This window comes from Cygnus olor, chromosome 3, assembly GCF_009769625.2.
Source record: "Cygnus olor isolate bCygOlo1 chromosome 3, bCygOlo1.pri.v2, whole genome shotgun sequence".
Classification (NCBI taxonomy): domain Eukaryota; kingdom Metazoa; phylum Chordata; class Aves; order Anseriformes; family Anatidae; genus Cygnus; species Cygnus olor.
Window position 1 is genome coordinate 87730049 of NC_049171.1, and position 27456 is coordinate 87757504.

Here is a 27456-nt window from a genome sequence, read left to right on the forward strand (position 1 = left end):
CTCAGGCACGTGTCCCACTTTACAAACATAAAGCCCCAAGCGAGCAGGCTCCCTCCTGCTGCTGCCGGGCTCTCTGCCGAGACCTCCCCTCGCAGGGGCTGCGGGACGCGCTCGCCTTTAACCCCTGTCAGCACTTTCACGCCTTCCCACCCGCGAAGCCGAGCGCGAAAACCCCAAAACGGGGGCTCGGGGCCTCGCCTCCACCTGCCGCCGGCGGCCATTCGGGGCCCCCCGCCGCTGGCGTAGCCCGGCCGCGGCGCCAACGCAACAGGTACGGCGGCCCCGCTACGCCGTCTGCGTAGCGCCCGCACGGGCGGCGCCCCCCGCCCCGTTACCTGGCGCCGGCCCCCGCCCTGACGTCACGGCGGCCCCACATTGGCTGCGCGGGGCCGGGGCTGCGGCGCCCCCTCCCCTCCCCTCCCGTCCCGTCCCGTCCCGTCCCCTCCCTCCTCCCCCTCCGGCAGCGCTCCCTCTCCCAGAAACTCTTAAAAAGCGTTTTTTCAGCCCGGGCCGGCTCTGAGAGCGCTCCTTGCTCGCTCTTACAGCCCTCTCCTGGCCCCACGGACATCTGCTCGCCACCGCGACCCTCCCCCCCCCCCCCCAGAAAACACCCCCTACCCTTCCCCTGCTCCTCCTCCTCCGCTCCCCCGGCGATGCTCCGGTGCCCGGCGGGGCAGGCAGCGCGCTGAGCTCCGCCAGCGGCTCGGGGGGCGGGAGGGGGCAGCCCCGGCAGCGGGCTGGGGGCAGCGGCAGGAGGGCGGCTCTTTTTCCCCCCCCTCCTTCCCCTCCCCTCACCCCCTTGGGCTGCGGGGATCCGCGCAGCGGGGGGCTCGGAGCTCACCGCCCGTGGAAAAAAAAAAAAAATGGCTCGGCTCGGCTGGGGCTTCCTCCTGTGCGCCTGGGCGCTCTGCTCGCCGGCGCTCGGCGCTCCGGAGAAGGGCAGGCTGAGGAGGATCGCCTACGTGCTGCACCCCGGCCAGGCGGGATCCTCGGGCAGCCGGCACCAGCGCCCGGCCCTGCTGGGGGGCCGGCAGCAGCAACAGCAGCAGCAGCGCACGTTTAACGTCCAGCTCAACGCCCGGTACAGCGGCGGCACCGGCAGCCTGGAGCGCAGCCGGCGGATGAGCAAGCCGCCCGTCCCGCTCCGCCTGAGCCCCGCCGGACCGCACGTCCCCCCCAACCCCGCCGCCTCCTTCGCCAAGCCGGCCCGCTTCAGCCCGCGGCCCAAAGCTCCGCCGAGCCCCCACGCGAACAGCAGCAGCAGCAGCAGTGCCGGCCTGCCGCTCCGCCAGAAGCACCAGCTGCCGGGGTAAGGCGCCCCCCACCGCCGCCGCCCTGAGGGACGGGGCACGGCGGCGCTCCCCGTCGCCCTCAGCCCCGTTAAGCGACCCCCGTCCCTCAGGAGCTCGCCCCGGCGCTTTCAATCCTTCCCGCCCTTTCCCTCCCGGCCCAGCGCCCGCCCCGCCGCCCTCCTGGGGCTGCGGAGCGGGGCCGGGGCTGAGGGGGCCCCTGCGGACCCTCTCCCCGCTGTGCTCTCCCCGCAGGGTGAACGTGTGCGGGGGGCAGTGCTGCCACGGCTGGAGCAAGGCCACGGGCTCCCAGAGGTGCATCAAACGTGAGTAGTTTGTGATGCTCTTCCTCGGCGTCGCGCAGGGTGCTGGTCCTAAGTCCCTGCTGTCTAACCGTCTGCTGAGGATGGACAGCATCCCTCTTAGGTCTGTCCTCGGCACAAAAGGAGAAGGAGCTCGGCAGAAGGTAGTGTTTGGGGGGGGGGGGAAGCCCCGAGCTGATGCTTTGGAAGGAATTTTTGTTGAGCAGGGGCGTAATAGGGTAAGTAACCTGCTGGAGAAGCAAAGGTGGGGAGCAGGGAATTGCCATGTGCACACGCTGTCCCGTTGCCAGCAGTGTCTGGTAATCCCATGTCTAGGCTGTACGTAGTTTTTGAAGCGATGAACAAGGCAAAGGAGATGGGTTTGCTCCTGTATGGGAGCGTGCTGTTACTGGGATGTTTAGAAATGCAACACGTGTCCATAAAATAGCCCTGTGTAGCTAGTGCTGTCATTACCAGGTTGTACTTTCTGATGCAAAACAGGAAGGATCTCTGCTAATTTGGGCAGGGTTCAGGGCTGACTGCAAATGGCTAAACTGGAGTTATGTTGCCATGGGAAGAGCTGGAGAAGGCAAGAATGGCATCCCTCTCCAGGAAGCCCCGTTAGGTGTCAGCGAGATCCTGCAGGTCTTGGCACATTGCTGTAGTCCAGCAGGACAAACTTCTGTTCCTGAGAGAGCTCAGTGCTTTCAAGATGCAAACTGTGTTTGGGGGCTTTTACAGGGGTTTTTGTCTCTGTGTGGGATTTTTCACAATAGGGAGCAATCACATTTGTAATCCTCAGAAAGGTCAAGTACCTTTGACCTGCATGGAGCTGTTGCTGAGGGCTTTATTACAGTAGGCTGTTAAAGACAAAACTTCACAATTTCCATGACCAACCTAGATACGTATTTAAGGTAGTCCTCAAAATTTACCTCTCTTTTTCTTTTGCTTAACACACCTGACAAGTGCTAGAATTATTTCCTTCAGCTTACATTGCTTGAGACATTACTTTGAGGCTAGTTGCAGAGCTTAATGAACACCTACATTGGATGAAAGACTAACAAAAGTGGGAGAAAACAATGTAACTTTGGGATATTAGAAGTCAAAAGCTATTTAAACTACAATGTTATTGTCAATCAATTTTATTTTTGCTATCTTGAGCAAAAAACAAATCTCCATCTTTGGCTTTGAATCAATCTGTCTTCCAGTAACTTTTCTTTCTAGATAATTTCAATGCATCCTTTTAAACCTTTGCTTACAAGTTAAGTAGTTTTCTTTGCTTTCTCTTATTTAAGTTCCATGTTTTCAACTTTCCCCCCATTGTCATCCAGCTGTTCTTTCTGTCTTCTTTCTTTATTATTTATTATTTATATTATTTATTATTTCTTAGTCCTTATTAGGACTAAGGCAATTGGATTTTTGTGGGATAGCTCATTTAAATCCATCAGTAACTATAGGAATTAAAGTAGTTCGAGGAATAAGGCTGCAGATAAAGAGTTAAAAGAAAGCTGGGGGGATTTTCTGTTTGACCTTTGTTTCTCATTTTGTGTCTCTGCTATTGGGCCCTCCTTTGCATTACTTTTGCTGCCTGCTCTGATGCCTCCCAGCAGTGGTAAAACACACTTGGCTTGAATCTTCTTGGTTTTACCCCTATTTTGGCAGCCAAGGGAAGCACTAAATGGCCTGAAGTCGTCTGTTTTGTAACTTAGGAAAACCATGAGATAGCATTGACTTGATTTAGCTGTGGAAGATTAGTCTCCCAGTCATAAAAGCCAGACACCTCTTTTTCTTGAACCTCCTGATGTTTTGTTCAGGAGAACAAAAACCCTATAACCAAACAAATGTTAACCCCTTTGTCTCCTGTAAAAATAAGTGATTTTTTTTCAAGTCAGATAGCAAACTGTCAGTTTTTAAGGGGATCGTTCCAGTTGTGGATTAATTGTGCCACAAATGCAGGCACACCTGAGCTGACTTCATGCGGAGTCAGTTTGGATCTGTCAGGGTTTATTAGCTCAGGCTCAGTATCGTTTTAATAAGCTATTTGGCCTCTAGGGCCAGCTTATATTCTTTTGCATGGTGCAAAGCCTGAGCTAATAAACCCCAGACCTGTACTGGCTCTTTCCAGGGCCAGCCTCCATTTGTCTGCATCAGGCTTCCAGCACCAGAGTGCTGAGAGCCAGCTCTGATCAGGAGGCTTATTAGCTCAGGTGTGATCCCAGGCTGCAGCAAGCACTGCGTGTTTTTGGTCTGCTGCACCTGTGTCAGTAAGCCTGCCTGTAACCCACGGAAATAGGGGGCGGACTGAAGAGGCATGGTCTTGCAGCCTAGGCATTGTTCACCTTCCCAATTCCCTTCCTCTTTCCGGAGGTGTTTGCTGGATCTGTTTCCTCACGCATGGAGCTAGGGTTGCGGCTGCTGTTCCCTGGGGACTCCTGTCCCAGGCGGGTGGCTGCCTGGCTGCTTGTAGCGGCAGCCATGTTGTGTTCCCTGGTCCTGGTATGTGAGATATTTCTGTGCGGGTCACAGGGCAGCATGGAGGAGAAACGTGGACTTTTCAAGTCCCTTTTCTAACTTGTAGTTCAAAGCTGAACTGCTTGTTGTGTTGACAGTCCTCATGTTGAAGTCTTGTGGTCCGTCCTCAGAAGGTGAGCTTCTGTGTTCCTGTTAGCAACCTGGTGAGAGTGCCTACCTTACCCAATTCTAGGCATGTAGATTTTCTCCACTCTGTGCTTAATATTTCAGTTTTACGTTGTAAAGCTTTATCCTGAGAACTTTTTCAAACTTGGTGTGACTTTGCTTGTGAAGAACTGCGTAATTTTAACTACAGACACGAAATCATATAGCTCAGTCTTCAGAGTATTCAGAATTGCTTTACCCTGGGAAAATGACTTCAAGCCTTCCAAGAAGACCTTTTTGAAATGTTCAGAACATCCACCTTTGGGTAAAGATGAAGGCGGCAAAAATTCAACCATGGCATTCAACACTTTGGAAGGTTTTAGGCACGTGAAAGGGTTTATGACTGATTGTCTTACAGCCATAGTTATCAGAGGTTATGATCTGTGTAAGAGCAATAATAAGATACCACCAAGGCTGGAGACGCTGTGTTTTGTTAATACTTGTTGCATTACTAGAGCATTATACAGACATTAATCAGCTCTCCAACATGGCTGTAAGGCAAGTAAAACCTAGAGCGTGGGTTTTAAATTATTTATTTCATTTATGAAAATTGAACCATAGGTTAAATGCGGCCTTAGACAAGTTATAACAACTAACTGGAAGACCTAAGCTGGAAATAAGGAGTTCCTGTCTCTCAACTGCATGCTTATCCTATTCAAACCTCTTGTCTATTTACTTGCTACTAGATTTGTATTGGTTAATATTACTTCCAACAAAATATGCTCTTCTGTTTGTCTTTTTCTTAATGATTACAAAGAATTGTATTTCATGTTGGGAAGTCAAGAAAGAAATTGTCTATTGTATGCAGGACCTGATATCTCCAAAGAAGTTTTAACAGGACTGCCCCTTGTTGTAGCTCACCTTCTGAGGTCTGTAATATTTTGTCTGGAGTATTAATGTGAAATGTTTGTGAGCATTCGCAATGTAAACTGGATAGTTTAAAAAATAGCACTGCCTGGAGGAGTTCTAACTTCTGCTAAAATAATGGTGTAAATTAATGAATGTTAGTGGGAAGGAATGAGCTGGTTGTTAAAGGAATGCTGAAATGTGTGAGCTCCTGTGCAGAAGAGTAAGGAAGGCTCATATGGGTGAGAAAGTGGGCTTGGCAGGGTTATGTTCAGTGTGAAGCTCATATAGGGAGAGGAATGACTAACTGCAGAGATACAGAATCCACATGCATCAGCCTTGTCAATTAAGAAAGGAAAAAGGCTCCCATCTTTGTTAGCTGAGGGGGTAGTGTGTGGGCATGCATGTATTCTATGGATGGGCGTGTGGTGAGGATTTGGGAGCTGGAGCCGGGCTAGGTTCTCTGAATGGGGCCGTGGGGTTCTTTCCTTTCCTTGTGTGCCCAGACACCGTGGAAAGGTCATCAGAAAATAAGACAATCTGCTGTCTCTTTAATATTAAAAGATTATTTTGTTTATTCTCTATTCTTCTGAAAGGCTTCCTGACAATGTTAAATAAATGTGCTAGATAAGCAAGACTTGATTTATTTTTTGGAATAAGAAAATATACAACAATAGAGTCTCCCTTCTGCAGGAGACCAGAAAGCTGTGCTAATACTCGCTCTGAGGAAGGTCCCCTTTGTTCACTTCCCAAATCTGCATGGCCTCTGCTGTGTATTGCTGTTCAGCTGTCCTGTCCCTAAACCTTCAGAGCTATGCTTCGGGCTGTCATGGAGTTCACAAGCGACAGCTCCATTTCTCCTTCAGGGCGAGGGCACGTCGGCTTAGCCGCTGCTTCCAGAGGCCAGTTGTGCGGGGCCTGGCTGCAGTATGCACGAGGCTGCTTCTAGCTTGTGCTCCTGTCTTTTCTTGGGGGAGCTGAGGGAAAGGTTGCATGCTTAGGTCTTGTTCTGACCTAGGGCTTTGATCCACACCTGGGAACTTAGGAGCATACGTGGGTCCCACCCAGTTTAGATGTAAAACTGCGTGCCACTCAGTATTTTCATATTGGTGGCTGAGAATCTCCTCTATCTTCAGTTCAGCTCTGAGAAGTGGTGGTATCCAGGAGAGCTGTACTTCTGATGACAGCAGCGAGTACTTCAAATGCTTGCAGCTGTGTTTCTTGGAGGTTTTCTGGTCATAAATGGTTCCCAAGGCTTGTTCTTAATCAGTGTTGTGGCTTAGAGTTTTACCAAGTTCTGTTTATTTACATTGTGTATACAAAGCCCAACTACAACGTACTCTTCCCAAATGTTTCTTCTTCACATTTGGAGATCATCATCTCAGTAAAAACAGTATCAATCTCCTTCAAGTTATGTCTAAAGTTATGTCAAAATTGAATGTTTGAATTTTAAAGAGACATAATGTCTGTGACCTCATGTGACTCACCTATGCATTAGTCACTTATGTTCTTAGATGTTGCTTTAAAAGACCCTGAAATTGAAAAACTGAAAGCCATTACTCGAGTAGCTTATTTTTTTGCCTGTGCTATGGCTGCTACTATAATATCTAAATAAAACTTTTAGATCTCGTATATGAGGAATAGCCTGGCTTGCGTAGCGAGTCAGCCCGTTGTGGCAGTTCCATGTCACTTTATTGTCACTTACTGTCCTTGGGAAGGAGGAAAGAAAGGGAGGTTCCAGATTCTTGCCATCGCTGACTTTGTCTACATGCCAGCGTGGACTAATGGGAGCAGATCTACAGGCTGGAACCCTTGCTTTTGATGACCTGAGGCCCATGGTATACCTGTTTCTGGGTTTAGTATTTATTTTGAAGTAGGTGTAGTCTGTTCTCATGGAGTGAGCACCGCTATGAGGCTGAATTCCATTAGGTGCATTCTTGGAGCATTCACTCTTTTGATGTAGCTGTTTAGATTTCTTTTTCCAAATATATTTTGTCAGGATCTAAAATATACATAGTGCCTGTGCCTTAAGAAGGCCCCACAATGTGAGTAAAACCTCAGCAAGTGTGACTGATTGGAATTGCTTCAAGAGAGGATCCCGGTGCAAGCTAAAGCCTGGCGCAGGCATGGGGCTCCCAGCCACATGCAGGAGTGGGAGGAGAAACCCACCTACTGTTTTCTTCGTGACCCAGGTGTTATTTTACTGGGAGCAAAGGAGGTTATGATGATATTATGGCTTCTATCTTTTTTTATACAAGTACTATGTGTGTGTAGATTAAAAGGAAACCAAACCCACAACAAAAAATGCACAGAAAAAAGTCTTCAAAGACATTTCTGTAGGGTTTGTGCTGCCGTACTGGAGCAGACAACAGATTTGTTGACACGAACTGCTACAGCCAGCTATCAAAGAAGCAGAACATACGGTACAGCTGTGGTAAATCTGCAGTGGACAAAAAGCCTTGAACGCTTTCTCTGTTAAGATATTATCAGAGGGAGCCCAGAAAACTGGTTATGTTTCTTTTTTCCCCTCTTTCCCCCTTCAGATTTGTCAGCTGTGTTTACTTTCAGTGTGTCTGTAGTTTGGAAGTGATGCAGAAAGCTGTGCGGGCTCTGGGTGAGCGCTGTGGTGGACGCAGCGATGCTGCAGTGCTCTCCTGGCTCTGCTCGAAGCAGGGACAGCATCAGTGCTGGCAGCCAAGTGACCCTTATAGTACTCACCTCACCCTCGCATGGTACAGCCTGGACTGTTCCTGCCTTCAACACCTGTGTCTCTTTCGTCCCATTTCCCAGACAGTGGCACTTGTACCGTAGGGCTGCTCTTCCTGGCAGCAGCGTGCATTCTCCTCAGTGTCCCCCCTCTCCCACGCAGGTGGGAGCACAGCGAAGCCTGTGGGATCAACAAGCCTCCTGGCCTTTCAGAAAAGAGTGGATGCAGCAAGCTGTAGGGTTCTGCACTCCATCAGGTCTTGGGAAGAGGTTGGGTGCAGCACCCCTAGTCCCTTCGCAGGCTCCACTGTGAAGTGCTGCATTTTAGAGACTGATCCTGCCTCAAAGCAGGCGCAGATCCCCTAGGAGTTAGGAGGTTGGTGGAGAAGGATGCAGCTGGCCCTCAGCTGACTCCTTGTTCAGATATTGCCCTGCCCAGTGTTAGCAGACTGTGGCTGGTTCATGTTGGCAGGTGAGGCTGTCCAGTAACTGATGTGGACTGATACTGGCATGGGTTTGTTTTTTTCTGCCTTAGTTTTTTTGTTCTGCTTTTAAAAGCATCTGTATCTCCCTTGTGTAGCTTAACTGACTCCCAGAAAACAGATCCTCTCTGTTGACTACAGAAAGAGCCAGTATCTCTCCATGTTTGTCACTGCACACAAGAGAACAAGGATTTTGAGTTAGCAAGTTGAGATGTTTGTTTAAATACAGAGCTAATAGTAGTTCTGCTCAGCTGTGCTCTCTTTGTGAAAAGCAGGCAGTAATCTCTGTATCAGTCCAAGGTTCTGGAGAGCTGCTCCCTGATAGAGGGGCATTGATTTGTCCTTTATTAAGACTTGTTTTTTCCATAATCCAAGTCAATTATTTTATTATTTCTAGGTGGCAGTTCAGACCTGGATTTCTGAAGAAGCTCAACTTCACAGTGAACTTGTATTGAGAATTGGTTGGGTTTACAAAAACTTTATTGTTCTTAACATCTTAATTACTCCATTATGATTAATAGTCTTTTCTGGTATTTCTTTTCTGTAACACTTGAGTTGTCTGAATCCTGCATCCAGTTAAAATTTTTCAATTGTTTCTTTATTGAGTTTCTGTTGGTTCATTCAAATTCCAGTGTATTTCTTACAAAGTATTTTGTAACAAATTGAATAAACAGTGTAATGAGAGAGAGGTTAAAACAATTAAAAGGATTGCAGACTGGAGCATTAACCACTCCAGCAGGCAAGAACAGCATCTAACATGTGAATCTTCTGTTTTCCTTAGCTTAGTCCACTCTGTAGTGAATTATCGTTTGCTGTTGTTGATGTAGAAATTAAAGAAGGATGTATATAGCATGTGAGAAATTAAATTTTGTTTCTACTGTCAGAATATGTATAATTCCAATCTCAAAATATTAAATATTTAAAATGATCTAGATTTTGCAGTCTAACTTAATTTATACTATATAAACCCCAGTAAACACAATGAAAATGCCGAGTACCAACTAGCAGAATGTGTTCTTATGGTTGATAAAATGTGCCCTTTTTCAAAGGCCTAGCTCCAGCAGTATTTGAGTGTAGTTGTCATAAATTTCTGATGTATTGTAGCATTTAAAGGTAATTGTATGAAGATATATAAAGTAATAGTATGTTATGTGGTCATTGTGCTAGGAGAGAAACTTGATTTTTTAAAAGCACTATTTATGCCAAAGGCATTTTTTTTGTTTCCCTCCTTTCATGGAGTTCATGTTTATGTAGTCATCCATGTCAATATAGGAATGCTTCAGATGTTTGAAGTGGACCAGTGAAAAATTCCTATGTGATGCATGCTTTTATTTGAAGTATATTTAGGGAAAGAATTTCTCTAAGACCATGTAGTTATGATAAGAACAGAGTTCCTGTGTAGGAAGACACAGATGGTCATAATGTTTCCTACATTAGTCATGTAGAGGTCGTGCAGGCTTTTTGAAGCTAAATAATCAGTAGAAATGGCATTAAGTAATTTCAGCTTTTCACAGGGTGCTCTCACAACACTGTCTCACCCTTGGTCACAAGTGCCTCTCTCCTCTGTCTTCCATGACTGTGTAGACATGTTAGATGTATTCCAGCTAAAATTCAGATGTTGAAAAAAGTTTGAAGAGAGATACTCAGATGCAGAAGTAGATCCCTGGAAAAGCACTAGGTGGTGAGCACCAAATGTTTCTTCAGTTAGCTTTTGGGTTTCTAGTCTCCAGTGTTGCATCCTCAATCCTGAGTTTTGCAACACTTACAAAGACTTAAGACTCAACGAGGTATCCAGAATAAAAGCCTAGAAGTATGTGGTGAGCTAATCAGTAGGGTGACTGGGGGAACAGGAAACCATTACAAACTTTGCCCTTCTCCAGGATGTCAGCACCATATTCAGATTTCTCTGAGGGAGCCAGGAAAATGCCTCTTCCCATTCAGAACCCCCAGCTCGTAGCCTCTCAGGAGAGAAGGGGCCCTTCCCTGCCTTTCTTTTGGTATCGGTAGGGGGGTCATCGCTCTGTCTTTCAACACAGCAGGAGTTGGAGGTGCCTTTGTACCATGAATTTTTATTTAGGATGCTCACTCAACCAAGATCTACTTAGGTTTGGTTTTCTTGTGTGCTTGAGGAATAGTAATCTTGAATTAATGAAATAAGAGACAGTATTTGCTATGCCTTTAACAGCCTATTCCTATGTTGAACGTAACCATAAAGGATTAGCAATATGTCATGGGCGGCATGGACCATGATACATACAGAACCAGTGTTTGCAGCAATTTAAGCTGTTGGAAGCTGGTGCTTTCTGCTTAAATTGATGCTTAACTATGTGTGGTTAAGAAGGGGAGAAAAACAACAACCATACGTTAAAATTTATGTTCAAACAGAAAGGAAGGATCTACTGGATGGGCTCACTAGACGTGCAGCACTGTTCGTTGTAGTGTAAACATTGTATGAAATTATCAGATACTCAGGAATGATCACGACAAATGTTTTAAGTACAAACCAACAGTACTTGCTTGATAAAGGAGATCCTTAAAGGTGGAGCTGAGGCAAAAAGTTAGATCTGCAAGAAGCTTTTGGGACCATTTAACTTGTTTATTGCGAGTTTCTCATTAGAAAGTACTTTTCTCTAAATTTAGTTCTCCAATGACTAATTCTTCCAAAATTCTTCTTTAATTCTTCCAAATGAAGAAGATGACGAAATTAATGTGAAATCCAAGTGATGAGCATCTATATGGGAAGGCTTAATGATCTCAATCTGAGAATTGTCAGGAATTCCATATAGAAGTTTCTTCATGGCAAATGGACTTGTACCTTTGTTTTGATTATCTAGAAAGATATTAAAAAGATTTGGATAAAATATTAGAACATGTTGAAGTTTTTATACTTACTGACTTAGTATACAAAATTTTGCTTAATTTATTAAGTTTTAGTACATTCCATGACAATGTATTTTCAAGCTGTTACAAACCTTACATTTTAGGTCTTGGTCCTGCAAATATTTATATATTTTTTTTAACCAAAATGATGTGAATGCATGCCCTGAGAAGTGCATACGTGTAAATCGGTACAAAATACTACATGCAGATGTGTTGGAAAGGTCTTCTAAACTTGAAGCCTCAGGGTAGCGTTGTTGTTTTATGCTTGTTTTTCTCAGAGAATGTCATAAATACAGCCATACCAGGCCTGATAGGTGCCCCTATAGCCCAGTATGCTATCTGTGATGGCAGCAAGCAGTAGGTCATTAGGGAGAAATGCACAAAGGGATGAGCGTTTTGGGATAATTTTACAGAAAAATGCTTCCAGCGTCTGGTGATTCAGGAACTTCAAAGTGATCCTAGTACCCGGGGTTAATCGCCCCCCTCTCTGCCGCGTGTGCCACATTGAACCTGTCGCTAGCTGTGTCTGCGTGGTGCTGTCAAGACAGAAGAGTTATGTTCACTTTTTTTTTCTGTTACTTAAGAGTTTGCAGCATTTTGCCATACTTTGTTTTCTGTACTGAAGAGCTCTGGGGAACCTTGGCATGGCTCACACAAAAAAGCTGTTTCCCACCTTTGATCATCCCAGTTGCCCTTCCAACAACCTTTCCTGGATTCTCCTGCCAGGAAATCCTTTTCAAGATGAAAGCACCAGGATGGTATGCAGCTGCCCAGGTAGGGGGAGCTATGGGTGCGTGTGTACAAAGGGGCGTTACAGTGCTGTTCTGCGTTGTTACTCCTGACTCCTTATCCAGCAGTTCTTAATACTTGTGGTTTTTTTCATTGTGTCTGAGCAATGAGCTGATGTTTTTATGGAGCTACTGACAACAGTTCATTTGAGAGTGGTAGTGGTCTGCTTGAAGATCAGCAATTTAGCGTGAAGTTAGGATTGCTTTTCCCCAGTGTGTTCACATTTATCTACACTGAATGTTATCTGCAATTTTACCACCTAATTGCTTGAGGTGTAAAGTCTTTCTGCAGTTTTTCACAGTTCATCTGCATCCTTACTGACTCAAACAGCTTGCTACCTGATAAACTCAATACAGCTCACAACTTAGACTTGGTTTGTATTTGCATAGCACTCTTTGTATTGAGGAAGAGCTGGAAGAGCTTTGGCCCCATCAGGGATGGTCAAGACACAGGGATGGGCAATTCCTAAATGGCCTCTGGGACTTCACATCTCTAACTCAAGTTTTGCTGTTGTAGAAACTCTGAGAACAAATGAAATGCAACGGTGTATCAAAGATAATGAAATGCAATGATGGATAAAAGCTTTGTTCAGAGAACAATCATAGCTTATAATAAAACCATCCATGGGGGAGCAGGATGAGTATAGTGCAACTCTGAGAGAGAGCTGAGCAATATGAAACGGGCTGGTTAAACAACAGCAGCCTGTTAGTCACTGTCGATTGCTGTGTGCGTGACTCAGTCACGTTATGAAGGGATTTAGAACAGGGTGTCTCTGCAGGTATGATTTCCCCTAAAAAAATAAAAAAGTCCTTGATACATATCTAAAAGGTGTTACATGCACAAGAGTATATGCGATGTTGGACGTGTGCTACTCTTCTGAAATTGCTCTGGATCATTTTCTGTTTATCGGAAAAGATCCCTACGCAAGTCTCTTCTAGAAGCCCCATTGGGGTAACTTAAAGTAATCGTTGTACTGTTGCACTATTACCTTTGCTGATGTTTTTGCCAGGAACCGTTGGTTAGTGCTGTTTCCAGATGAAAAAGAAGGCAAAACTCCATAACTACACTGTGGAGAGTCGCTTGCTGATCCATGGGTGTGCTCCCGTGGTGCAGCAGTTGCTGCGATGTAACCACACAACGAGAAGTCTGTTGTCCATGACCATACCATGGCAGGCAGGTGGGGCTTGCTGCGCTGGGAGAAGAAAAAGCAAGAATGTTAACAAGCAGGCATTTATTAATTCTGCTGTGTATGGGTCAAACTTCCTTTATTTTTAGTAGGTACAAATGGCATGGCCTTAAAACTCCCGAGGAAAAAAAAAAATGAAAAAAAAAACAACCCAAAGAAGCCCTCTGTTCCTTCACCAAGTTACGCCTATGGGAGGTGAGGTGAGGTTAGTTATGTCGCCTGTGCCCAGCCTTCTGAAGTGGCCAACTTCCTTGGCACAAGAAGTTTTGGCTGCTGAAACTAACAGGTTCAAAAAGCAGATCAGTGAATTCCTGGCAGAAAATTCTGTTGAGGGCTGTTAAACACAAAAACAGTGCTCTTGCTCAGAAATTGCTGAGCCTCTCATCGAAGGCTGTAATGGTAGAAGCTTTTGCTGCTTCTCATCCAGTTCTTATACACGTCCTTAAGTAGCCACCTTAACCATGGGGGAGAGAGATGAAGTGCATCTTTGATCTGACTCAGTAAGGCCAGTCTCATTGCTTGCATCTTGCCAAGCTTCAGTTTTGAATTTGTAGTTGTGACCACAGCACTAAGCCTATTACTTTTTAACGGGGGCGTATCAGCCCATTTTTCAGTTTTCAGCTTAATTCTTCCATACGCCAGCTTTTGGAAGCTTAGCTTTATGGAAAATAATGGTGTTTTGAGTTGGATGTGCCATTATTGTTGTCTTCAAACAAAATAATTAGGTCATGCATTTGGCACATTACAGCTGTCTTGAATGTTTTTAAAAATAAACTGCTGTATTGTATCAATTAAATGTTCATTTTAATTCTTTCCTAAAAATGTGATCCTCTTCTTGATTTTGTGATCTTCCGTTATACAATGTTCATGAAGAACTTTGATCAAAGGGTTGATTGTTGTGAAGAACTAATGGGTCACTTTTCCAACCTGCTGTCACTGATCACATCATTTGAGACAAACTGAGTCTAACACATTTGCTGGACCTGCTGATGCTTGTTTTGTTATAATGCCAGATGTTAGAGTAATGCAGTTCGTCCTGCAGAGCTTTGTATGCTTTATATATCTAAATAAGAGAAACTCTGCTTATGTTGCTGTCAGTGAAGTAAAACTCTTTGAGTCTGATTAAAAAAAAAAATTAAAAAATTAAAAAGTCATTCCAAAACAGGTTCTACTTTCACCTGCATAGTTTTAAACTCATTAGGTTCACTTTATAAGTGATTAAGAAGTTTTGTTAGGCTTCTGCAGCATAACTTTGGTTCCTAACCACAGTTTAAAAAAAAAAAAAAAAAAGCCCTGCGTTTTTCTCAGAATTGTCTTTTATGCAGTTATAAATTTTTTTCACATGTTTTGAGAATTAGGAGATAGCAGACTGGATATTTCGTTCCAATTCATCTGCAATTGACACTGTCCATTGCAGATGGACTCGCAAGCTTAATCGTATGTTTAATTTAAAGAAACTTGTTGAGAAGCCTGTAGGCTTTATGGATGCACGTCCTTAAATCTCAAGAAATATCCTTTCAATATGAACTTTTTTCATGTTGTAAAAATGGGACTTTTAAAACTATTTTTTTGCAGAAACATTTCTTTCTTTCTGAAGCACTGCAGACTGTGCCCAAACTGTTTCCCTGTGATCTCGACGCTGTTCCTACAGATGACCAGGGTGATGGGGTCACAGTTCTGGTATCAGAGTCCCTCCAGAGCCTCTTATCATAGTGCTGTCCTCAATGAGGAATAATTCTTTATGAACACGTCTCTTAGATTTGTATTACCTGGTTATTTCTGTTTGAAGATATATATCTGTGTTGTCACTATCTGGTAGCATATTTCTCTCCAGACTGAGAAAGTCGCATCAAAAACCTGGCAGATGAAATGACCTAAAATGTGGTGCAGATTGTTGTTTTCACTGTATAGCTGTCAGATTTAGCAGCCTGTTTTCAATGTTTTGCACTGCAGTAGAGAAAAAAGTTGCTGATGCAGCTATTTTCATAGTACATGGAGTAGGAGATGCCACGTTCTTTGCTTCCTTTTTATCTAGGCACCAGGAGTAGCAGAGACCTGTTAGCCAGCAGCAATGAGATCTTGTGTGCTCTCTTCCAGTGATGAACATTTATTTTCCTTTTTTTCCTTTTGTCTTTTTTTTTTCAGAGCAATCCTGAAAGGGGACCTCATGCATAGTTGTGGAGGAGGTGTGTTGGAGTGGCCTGGTTGGCCTTCAGTCATACATAACTAGAAATACAGGTGTTCCCTTCAAAGAGCCACATTAAAAAGGGTTTTGAAGTTTTGAAGAGGTCCTGCTGAATGTGTGCTTTCTTTTTCCGCATGTAAAAAGAAATCTTTCAAAGGGTCTTGTGATTTTACATCTTTAGTTATCCTGAAGTATTTCCTTTTAACAAGTACCAGTAGATTGGGATAAGGGAAATCCAAGGGGTGTCCAAGGCTGTGTTCAACAGTCGTGTGGTTCCAAGCCCTGGAAAGGTTGCACTCTGGCTTTCCCAGCTTCCGTGGCTTTCTGGTGCATCACAATGCTTAGGGTAGCTAGTTTCCTCTTTTTTTTTTTTTTGGCTTTTTTGCTTTTGTTTTCCCCAGGTTTTTCAGTAGTTACCATTCAATTGCGGCTCATGAAAAATTCCCTTTTGCTCCACTTCTTTGGTCAATGAAACTTCATTAGAATTTAAGGTCTCAGAATCTGTTTTCCAAAGATATAATCCATTTCAGTCATGTGTGAATTTTTACTGTTCGTAGCAAAATCTGGGTCTTAAAGGCAAGATGCAAGGAAGAGTTTGTTTATATATTATAACATATGCTCGTTGTAAATCCCTTCTCACATTTACAGTGAAAATTTTCAGCCTTCTGGCAGTCGAAGGCAATACGCACTTTCCGAATAATCAGAAATATAAAAAAGCAAACAACCACTTCTTGTTCCCAGGGAGACGTGCAACATGTAATTCAGCTAGTTCAGTCAAGTAGCATTCAAGAGGAGATAAATTGCTGAACAGCACATGGAAGGGGTGTTTACATGTGAGGAGCACACCGTGTAAATGAAGTTGTGTGTACGTAACTCTAGTGCCCTGTGCACAGATGGTATACATGATACATCTGTACCAGCTGGTATTATCAGCTGACAGGTTGCACCAAGTTAACACAGTTCCACCCTAGCAAGTTTTTTCTAATGTGTGCTTGTGTGTGTACTTTGTATATAAATGCATGTATAAAAACTTGATTAAAGTTCCGAGTGCTCCAGTTTGACTTTATTTGTAACAGGGCTGTGTACTTTTTTCTAAATTACTTTGAAATTGGATATACCTGAGTATGGTATAGTATCATATGTTATGGCTTATGATATGGTGTTACTTATTTTAGTAAAACCTTTAGCTTTTGATCTGGCATATTGTTTTGTCTATGTAAAAAGATCTGTAACAACAGTAGAGGTATGCTCAGTTTGAAGAGGCAAAGTGTGTTGCTCAGCAGCGTATCTTCTCATAAAAGCTTCATTGTATACCATCTTCAAGAGAAACGAAAAAAAAATTTGATATTTTAATTCAAATTGTATTTTGATATTAAATTTAATCCTCTGGATAAGAAGATACTGGTTTTGCCATCTTTGTTATTTTAACATTATCTAAATATAATAGCATTGTAAAATTAAACATCCAAAATAAATCCTGAAATGAGGCACATACCTTTGTAGTATTATGTATACATATGATCAGCAGCTGCTTTTACGTTTTTTCATTTTGTCTGTAAGGTTTGCTTCTTCTCAATATTTCTTGCTCATCCAGAATGGAACTGATCCTGTTTTAACTAGATCTAGGAGATGGCTGTTGAGAGTAGGCTAATTATTCAGACTCCCTCTGTAGCCAGTGGATAGAGCAACACAAACAGAGCGTAACTAATCCTGTGTGAAGCTGGGTATCTGAAAGTGAATTGTCTTTTGAAGAAACTTATCCCTCTGCACTGGTGGTACAAAAGAGCATACAGCAGCTAGTGCAAGATAATCACAAACACCTGTCTGTCGCAGCCCCTAGGTATAGCTATGTCTTTGTAGGATCAGCTTGTGTGTCTGCTTTTTCTTTTCCTCTTCTTCTTTTTTTTTTTGTTATTATGGTGTTAATTTCAGAGGGAATTGCATCTTGGCTTTAGAGGGGGAAGGGTTGAATTGTTTCATGCCTCTGCATCATTTTGGTCATCTCTGATGTGACTGTAATGATTCATTCTGGGTGCATATAAGGGATCTGTGATTTTAAATAGTAGAATGAATCCAATCCTGGATCTGCAGTAAAATTGTATAATATGCCTATTTTTTATTTTTCATCAGTATGCATTTTGGTCGTCATAGTATAGGGAGGCAGCATGTAGGGAAAGAGTACAGAAGACTAACAGATTTTAAACAGTGCTGTATTTCTTGATGTTAACTTGCACATTTCCTATTTTTTAGCTCACCAACATTTTACTTTATTAAACTGTTCAAATGTTGTGCATGTATTATGTAGGAGAGCAGTAAAAGCTGTTCCAACTTACAAACTCTTTTGTGGAGCTTAGCAATGTTAATATTACTGCAATTAACACTAGCAATTAAAACTTTTTTTTAATTGTGGGGTGGGTTTGCATTTCCCATCATCCTTTGTTTCACAGGTACTTTTTAAAATGTTTTTTCATAGCTAACTGTGCACCACCATGCCAAAATGGAGGGATGTGCCTGCGACCTCAGCTTTGTGTGTGCAAGCCAGGAACAAAAGGCAATTCCTGTGAGGACACGGTCATGCAAGACACGTCTTCCACTGAAGGCCGGAGCCCTGTTGCTCCCCCATGGCCCATACCCCAGCAAGCTGCCCAGCAGACCTTCTCTCGAAAGGTGCAGGGCCCACCAAAGGTTGGCCCTATGACTCAGATGGCTTTCACCATTAAGCAGAAGCCTCCTGTTGGATTACCTCAGCAAATGCAACCACAGTAAGTGCTTCGTGTTTATTTTCGCTTTTCAAGAAGCCCAACATATTGGATTTATAAAATATTGTTCCTTGCAAATGTTTTCATATAGTCACGCGTGGAACCTTTCACTGATTTTTAAAGAACATTTTAACTCTAAGACTTAAGTGGCTCCTTGTGAGCCAGATCTTCTCACCTGAATAGATTTATCCCTTAATATCATTCAGCCTTATTTTTCTTAGAATAACAGTGCTGTATTAACTTCACATGAGTTATTCTTAATTTATGCTGCTGACTTCCTGAGTTTAACCAACAACAAATTCCCAACACTGCATCCAACACTGCATAAATGGGGAGAGTAAGCTTTTGTGCATGTGTTCTGGGTTCTCCCTTCTGCTATCAATACACTTGTCCCTCCCCCCCCCTTTTTTTCCTAGTTATGTTTTTAGTTTTATTACAATGGATACTTCTGTTTGCTTGCATTTGAGGTTTAGGTCTGTAGCTGCCTGTCATAGGAAGCAAAGAAACACACCTATTGTCAGAGAGTTTTTCCTCTGCCTCCAGGCTTCAGTATTACTTTCATTAGATGAAATACTTCAAATCAATCTGAAATTTCTCTAACTGTAATGTTGCTTATTTTAATGTGTCTGACCTTAACTTGTTCCAGGGTTGCACATAATGTGGGGGGAGAGAGGTGCACAGAAGCCTGGTGATCAAATTGAGTGGACAGTTTTAAGGTGTCTGCAGCAGCTGCTGTACTTCCAGATTCAGGTGAAGTCAGGCAAAATGTGTTGCCCTCTGAACATGTCACTTTTGGATAGCTGTAAGCAGGATATAGTCCATCTTGCTTCCAGCCTCAAGAGCAAGATTATTGCGACTGGGAGATAAACTGTTATTTCACTTGCCCAGAATTATAAAAAGCGAAGCCAGAAGGGTAATGTGAGATTATACAAGATTGCACCTAAGTAGTTATACGCTCCTGGTAACAAAGTACATCTTGCCACAACTCTCCAAGCTGCTTCTGAGAATAGAAGTCACTGGGCACTGCCAGTGATACCTGGTGCTTACCTCTGTTGGGTTCCTTCCTCCTAAACCCTTCTGATTCCTTCTAGTGGTGTCCTAGTTTGTCTAAGTGTGAGGTTATAAGTAAAAACAGGTTCATGCATCTTGTGTGTAATAGGAAGAGGAACTTAAATATTTAGAGTTCCATTGGAGTTCTTAACCCCAAGCCAATAGGTTCTTTGAGAAATGTAGAAGACGGAGAGGGGGCTTTAAGAACAAATACACTTAAAGTCTTGAAGGACAGAGAAATTGCCACCCAGTTTTAGTATTTTGAAGTACTCTGAGCCCACAGTGAGCAGGGTTATTGGAGTGATTAATATGAAAGGGAAATTACCAGTAAAATAATCAGATTGCTCTGCTCCCTCCCATACAGGCCAGCAGGACTACTAATCCTCAGCACCTGGCTTCTGTGCTCAGCCCCACAAAGTGCGATAGAGCAAATCATTACAATGAGGCCAGGCAATTCCTATCTCTTCAGTTCTGATTCCTGTGGAGTATACTGTATGTCTTTCTGCCTCTTTCTTCCTTCCCCCACACAAAAGCATTCCCAAGGAGCTCTTCCTCCTATTGCAAGAAACACTAGTTTTCCAAATTGGGTAGTAAAACTTTTTTTTTTAGAAAGAAAAAGGCCGTTCTTGCTTGGGGAAAAAAATCTGTCCTCTTTCACACACTCAAACTGTCCTTAGAAGGAAGGGGCTTGTGGATGGTTCCAGGGAAGACTTGTTTGTTTTCCATTATTCCTGGAAAAGCTGAGTTCATGGGTAAAGGGTTCCCTTCATATGAAAAAAGACAATAAACTGGTATTTTTCCATGCTACTGTGGGTCGCCAGGCTTTGATGCTCAAAGTGTTTCTAAAGGGTACTTGCAAGGGTGCCATGCTTTACCGAAGTCTGTTTCTGATTGCATGGGACAATGTCCCATATGTAGAGGAACTGACTTCAGACTGAAAAAAGTCATGTTGTCTACTATCCAATGAGCCTCTGCATGCTTTCGCAAACACTGCAAACCCAGGTGGGCTTTGTTAATGTGACCCTTCTTAGCCTAAGGATTTTCTCCTAGATTTAAGGAGGCTTTTTAAGGTAAATGGGATTGTTAGTCTTTGAGATCACATGAAGATAAATCACTTTCAGACAGTTCAACAATAGAGTGGGAGAAAGGGTAACTGAGTCTTTGTAGTCACGAGAAATCCAGCTTATAGCCTTAGCAAGAGCCAGACACAGGAGCCAGGAGATGGAGAGAAAATGAGCTGTTTGACAAACCTAAGTGGTTGTATAAAACAAGAAGAAGGTGCATGTTTAGATGTAACTATTGAAATTAGTGCTAGCAGTAGTTCTCATGGACTACCAGGGTAATTTACAGGGCTAAAGGATCCTTGTGAGGTCAGGGCTCTACCATTTGTGCAGAGCAAACAGGCTAGTTCCTGTTTCAGTTCCTCCTTTGAATGTCTCGTAATCTCATGTGTTGTATAAGGCTGCTCAAATCTCGTAGGAATGACTTTTTCCTGTTCCCACTCCTAGAAACCTAGGAAAGGTTATGGTAGGAATGGAATTATCCGCTGTTGGTGCAGTTGATACGCTAATATGGGTGCTAAAGTGGGTGCTGCTGCTATGCTAAGCTGTCAAGGACTGGTGAGAGCCAGTGCAGGACCCAACCTGGAACACCAAAATAAGCTCCTATGAGAAGGTCCTTGTCTCTACAGTGCTTCTCTTTTGCCATCCTCTAACTTCTATGTTTTGTTTATGAATGCAGCTTTCCTAACTTCAGTCACTGAGATGTGTTCTTATGTGTTTTCGTGGGATCGTGGTAGCAATGATATTTAGGGAAGGAGGAAGTTTACATATTTCTTCCCAGAGATCTCTTTTTGAGGAACAGGGTGCTGAACAGAAGGAAACCTGGAGAGAGATTCATTTCCTGGAATATCTTGGATTTAGAACACCCAGACACTGTCATAGCCCGGAGCTGGGGATGGATGTTGTCAGGTACAAGGCCTCATCTTGGAAGAATGTTAGCAAAAGATGTAGATGGCTGTAATTGAAAACAAGTGATGTCTTGGAAACAAAAATCTGCTTCTTATTGGAACCTGTTGGTAATTCTGATCTCAGTAACAGATGTGTTTTCTGGTCCTGAGTTGCTGTGATAGCTCTCCAGGAACTCCAAGTGTTCCCTTTGCATCTCATTCTCTCACATGTTGGCAACAGCATAGCACCAACGGCTTGATTTTCTGCATTTACCAGCTGTGGGAGTAGAAAATAATGCCTTTTTTTTTCTTTTGAAGTAAGCTTTCCATTACGGTTTTGAAAATGGTCACCAGAAAGTATAGCATCAACCAGCCAAAGCTCAGTAATATGCTTAAATGCCACAGCAGTGCTCCTTCAGGCAATAGCAGCAGTTTCAGGAGGCAATTGTTGATGAAATGTGAAAGTTTGTTTTTGTACTGGGCAAAGCGAAGGTCATCAAAGGAGGAGAGGTGGATTCACAGCCTTTAGGTGACAGAATTGGGATTACCAGTGTGTCTAATGCACCTGTCAATGCTTCCTAGGAGCTCCCCTCCAAAACTGTGTTCTTGGCCATGTTTTTACAGGCAAGCAGATCACTTGTTAACTTTAGTGAATCTGATCAACCTGTGTATTACTTTTTTCCTTCTGTTCAAGAACGTAATATTTTCTTCCAATAGTTCCTTAATTCTTACTAATTGAATAGGGATAAATGTGAGATTAGTGTGAATTTAGATTTAAAAAAAAAAAAAAAAAAAACAAACCTGAGAGGAGAATTGGCCATGCTGTTGTGACCCTACTGAAATCAATGCAGCGATGAACAAATGCAGCTCAAACGCAGCTCATGCAGTGTGCTGGACTCGCCTCACTATGTCGGTATCTTTCTTAATTTGGGAAGCCTGAAACTGGATATAGTACTTGAGATGCAGTCTCAAAAAGACCAAATAGAGGGGAATAACAAGTCCCTTGACCTGCTAGCTATGCTGTTGCTATCACAGCCCAATATATGATCGGTGTTCTTTGCTTCAGGGGTGTGCTGATGACTTGTTGAGCTTGTTGAACAGAACCTCAGATTGTTTTCTTTGGGGATGCTTTCCAGTCATTTCAACACCAAACCTGTGCTTTTACACATGGTTGATGCATTTCAGATACAGGACTTTGTCTTTGCTTTTGAGCTTGCAAGCCCATTTTTCCAACCCGTCAAAATCCTTCAGCCCTCTGGTATAACAGCCAACTCCTCCACACTGGAATTGTCTGCATACTTGCTGAGACTATTCATTTCCCCTAGACAAGGGGGAAAAAAAAAAGTTGAACAATATCAGTCCCAGTATTGATCTTTTCAGGAAAATGCCTAGTTACTCACTTAACCTCCTGCAAGTTGGACTTCATATGACTGATTACCATCCATACAGCCAGGCAGTCCGGGCAGTTTTTCACCTGCTTTATAATCCAATTGTCCGTGTTTCACCAATTTTTCTCCAAGAAAAATAGTTAGAAAGTAAGAAAGATTCTACAGTCTAACAGAAGGCTATTAAAGCCCTTGCTAATGTCTGGCTTAAAAGCATCCATCACACTTCTTCCGTGCACTAAACTAGCCATCTCATCATAGAAGTCAAACAAAACCTAAGTAAACAAACCAAAATAACCCAACTTTAAGCTAAGCTAAAACTAGAAAATCTGTGATGGCTTCTTAACTTCTGGAAGTTGTACTTCGGTTGTTTTTATTCTCTGTTGGTGACCCTGATTCCCTTCAAAGCCAAGAAATTGTATGATACCCTACCTTCTTTCTTCAGGAGACGAGACCATCTCTTCTCTCAGGGAACACAGAGGATCTGGAAGGAACTGAACTGTAATTCCAATGATAACATCTTGGAAAATCAATTTTTTTCCTTCTAGGCAAGATATTCCATATGAATATTCTTAAAGCTGCTTTTTTTCCTTTTCTTGGTGCAACTTGGGTTTTAATCTGTGTACTTAAGCACGTTCGTGTGTGTGTGCACTTAGGACTGATACACCTAAGTGCATACTTGAGGATATTGAGTATACGGAAGGGCCTGAACAAATCCTTGGTTAAGAGTAAGCCACGACTATGCTGTTTGAGGTGCAATTGCAGACTTTTACCTTTGCCTTCAGAGCCAGGCTACTAGGTTCTGCGCTCCTACAGCCCAGTCCTGTAGGTTTTATTCCAAGAAAAGAACATCTAAATGCTGAGATAGGATCAGCACCATGTGCTTTGCAACATCAGGGAACTTCTGCTTCTCAGGCTTCAAAATTTAACTCCAGTGGTCAGAGGTGAGGTTTGTCCATCAGTTCTTGAGCCCACTATTTGCATCACAGAGAGGTGGAAAACTGGTGGTCTGTCTTCAGTGGTAAGCTGATGGCTGCATCCCTTTAGTGTAGGCTTCTAAAAAGTAATGTACTCCTGCACTTGTTATAGGTTCATTAATGCTAGGTGGCTCCAGGAAGAATCAGGAAAGTTAGTTTTCCATTGTGAGCTATTTGGAATGGATTCTGAGGTGTCTTTGAATAATGCTTGTAACAAGAGGCCTGCCGTAGGGAACTGCAGTGTACTGAGGTATTCATAGGTCATTAGGTTTTTTTCCTAATCAACTTGAAAAACATATATGCAGGCTGTTTGTCTGTATTGCCCTGTAAGACGCATTGCTTTCGAGAGAGAGTTGTTGTACCCTTCCTTCCCATGATCCCAGCAAATTGAATGCACTCCACAAGGTGGCCTTCACTTTTAAATTAGCTTGTCACTGAGTTACTGTCTTCAAGTGCTACTGGAACATGTTCACATTAATGTTCACAACAGCAAAATACAGACATAACGATGTAGGCATGCTCTGTGTGTGTAGAAGTCATTGCCTCTGCTTTTGTAACACAGCTTTTCCGGAAAGATCATTATTTTTAAAACTCTACTGATGCTTTCAGTTTGGTTGCAAACAGGAATATAAGCCACCAATCCAAACATTAGTGTTTTTCAACATTTTTTTCCTAGCTGAAAAACCATGTGCCTGGCCATTCAGTGTCTGCATGAAGATGCATAATAAGTGGATTTAATGAGGAGTTAAATGCTATTTGTTGCTGTGTTGCAAACTGGTGTGTGAGCTTTCAGTGTGGCTTTTCCACTTCATAATTTTTGAAATTGTGCTGCTATTATTCTTTCCTATTTATTGAGGAAGTATTTCAAAAGATGTTGGCAAACAATATGTGGTTTAATGCTTAATAGTCCCTAAAATTGTTGGAGCTTTAATATATGCAGAGCTTCACTTTTTTCCCAGCAGCTTGCTGGGACTAAGGTGCTGCATGGCTTTTCATGGGTAGCATTACAGTATGTTTTCAGTTCCAATAAGGATGGTTTACTTTGTTAAATTTCAGGTTGGGATAATGCTTTTGTCTTTCCAAGACAAAAGTCTTCCCAAGCATTCAAAACACTTGCTTTAAAAAAGGATGGCTCCATTAGCAATGGTTTGTGATACCAAAACAACTATTCAATAATTTTATACTTGCAGGATGCTTTTTAACCTGCTCAGGTAGAAGGAGTGAGACGTTTGTTCCTAAAAGCAAACTACTGCGCAATGACAGTGATATATAGGACATGGATGAACTAAAACCTTTATTTCAACTAGCTGTTACACTTGGAGCATGTAAGAATAATAAGCTAATGGGACTCATTTTCATGTCACTTTCATTCCTTTCTCTACACAGCTGTAGGACTAGATCTCAGGAGGCTGATTTGGAAAACCAATGCCTATTGTTAAAATACATCTGTACCTTTAACATCCAAAGAAAGAAAACCAAATTGAGAATAGGGTTTCTTGCTGGTCTAATATATATGATTTAACAGTATTCTGTGTTCAGAAAAATGTTTTTTTCTTTAGTGTTAAAATAATCTATGAACCAGAAATGTTTTCCTCTGTTTTAGGGATATTAGAGGAAAGGCTTAGTATGTTTGTAGATGTGTCTGCCTTTGTTCTTTGTATCAGCAATTTTGCTTAATATTTAATCTTCATCCCTTCAAAAATAAGATAAGCTGCAGGTATCATCTGGGGTTTTTTTTGGTCTTGGATATTAGTACAACTTCTGTTGTTGTCTAAACACTTGATCTATATTGAGGGTTCATTCTTAATAACCTTATTAAATAGATAACAAAGACACAAGGAACCCCTCTTGAGGGGTTTACTTAATCTTAGCATTTTGCTTGTGTAGCAGATAACTAGATGGTTCAAGAATCTTTATTCAGAGAATGATGTGGGCTGGCCTTAGACAAAGACAGACATATTTTCAGGATTGGGCCTGTCTGATTAATGACAAATGCCTCATTGATTTCTCATCTATGAATAGCTTGCTTGGCTCATGACTTAGGATCCCCAAGAGACATATACTTCATCTCTAATAAACTCACTCTCTTCTTCAGTGCTAGGTCTGAATATTTTTCTTCACTATGAGCCATACTTTTTCCTACTGAAAAGCAGTTTCTATTTTACCTAAGCTCCAAGAAGGTTTGGTATGACATACATCCTTGTACTTCAATAAATTCCTCTCAGGAATCCAAAGCTGTTGGATTCAGTTCAGTGTGTAATCAGTTGTTAATGTAACCACTGTCATGGGGGTTTATTAATCATGTAGTCTTATGTTGGATTTTGAAGGTTACTGCTCATCGGTATACGATGAGTGATTTTTTTGTGTGTGTGACCGTGTATTTAGGACACGAATGCAGACTTTGAAGAAGGCTAGGCAGTTGGAGAAAGTGTAATTTTCTGTGTTACTGTTCAAACATTGGATTTTACCAGCCAGTATTCTGCTAGAGGGAGATCTGCAGTAAATTCTTGTTGATTGCCCGCTCTAGCAAACTTTCCCTGAATTATCTCATAGGGTTTTAACGAGAAAGGTGTTGGAGTACCAGAGGGTGGACTAGTGGTTAATTTGAAATGTCTTGTCCACATCACTACATGTGAAGATGTGTTTTCTAGTGTGCTCAGAAGTTCTGTAAGCAATTGAATACAACTACTTGACTTTAAGTAGCCTCCTATGTTATGCAGAGGACCTACTGCTATTCAGAAGACACCATTCTCCTAAAATACTACATGCAAATAACTGCAGGCCAGTAGTTCACCAAAGCATTGCAATTATTTAAGAGAATTTCCCTGTGCTTGTGAACAAAAAGAGACCCATTTCTTCAGTTGATACATCGAGCTTGCAGGTTGAAGGAAATATTTTGAATAAAGTAGTCTTTGTTACAGCCCTGTTCTCTTACTACTGCAATCTATAGATAAAATAAATCTCCTCTATAGGTGTGTACAGGAAAAATATTTTCTTACAAGTTTTGTCTGTTGTAATATATATATTTTCTATTTGACGTATGCTCTATACAGAAAATCTACCATCCAGCAGAAGACAGTCTTTATTAGAGCCCATACCACCACTGAATGACATTAAAAGGAATTCTCTTTCAGTGTGGGTGCTATGATAAAAGATGCTTCAGACTTTTAAGGGATTTCATAAACAGCTTAAAAACAGTTAAAACAAAATACTGCTTTTGGATGCTTTGTGTTTTCTGTTATTAAAAAGACGACGGAAGATGAAGTTCTGTACGTATTGTGTCAGAGAAATGAGTTTCAAAAGCAAAGTCTGTTAAAAGGAAGGATAGACAATACTAGTACATACTATTATGTTGTTGGGCAGTAGGTGGCAAGCTTTGCTTTTCCTTCTACTTAGAGTTTATTTTCATGTTGCAGAATGCCAGAATTTTGAAAAGGGTGGTTTGAATTCCCTGGAATATGTCATTTATTGGCAGCACATTTTTTGAACCATCTATGTTGTTCATTGTGCATAATTGTCTTTCTACTGAATGCTGAAGTGAATCCTCTTTTCTTCAAATGGCAGATGGACACAAATCAATACATGAGCTCTATTGTATTCTCTTATGGCTTCAGTAGAAAGATTACTAATACCAAAATTAAAAACAAATGAGATGCAGTCACAGTCAACCCCAAATTATTTGCTTTGTATGCTTCTCCTGTTCTACTTTTATTGCAGAGCACATTGCAGCTAGAGAGGGAATGGTACATGACACCTTCTTTTAAAGAAACGAGTTCCCCAAAAGGGGCTTATACTTCTATTTCTGCAAATAATAACTGAGAAGGAAAATGAACAGAAAATTTAGTTTGCCTTTTTTCTGGTGCGTGGTGTCTGTCCCCCCTCCATGAATTGCTGGTCTGGTGTAGCTGTCTTCACAAACTCAGCCTGCAATGCTAACATGTGGGGTTAGGCTTGGGGGCAGTAAAGCAACAGCAAAGTGCCTGGCTAAAACTGAGT

The 27456-nt window shown here is 42.5% G+C and overlaps 1 protein-coding gene across 1 annotated transcript in view; it reads left to right on the forward strand.

Annotated features, from left to right (window-relative positions):
• The first annotated feature begins 507 nt into the window (after positions 1-507).
• Positions 508-27456, forward strand: part of LTBP1 (latent transforming growth factor beta binding protein 1) — a 202148-nt gene continuing 175199 nt past the window's right edge. The window contains 3 exon segments of the mRNA XM_040551251.1: positions 508-1309; positions 1545-1615; positions 17815-18103. Of these exon segments, the coding sequence (XP_040407185.1) occupies positions 864-1309; positions 1545-1615; positions 17815-18103 (806 nt within the window). The 5' untranslated portion in view covers positions 508-863.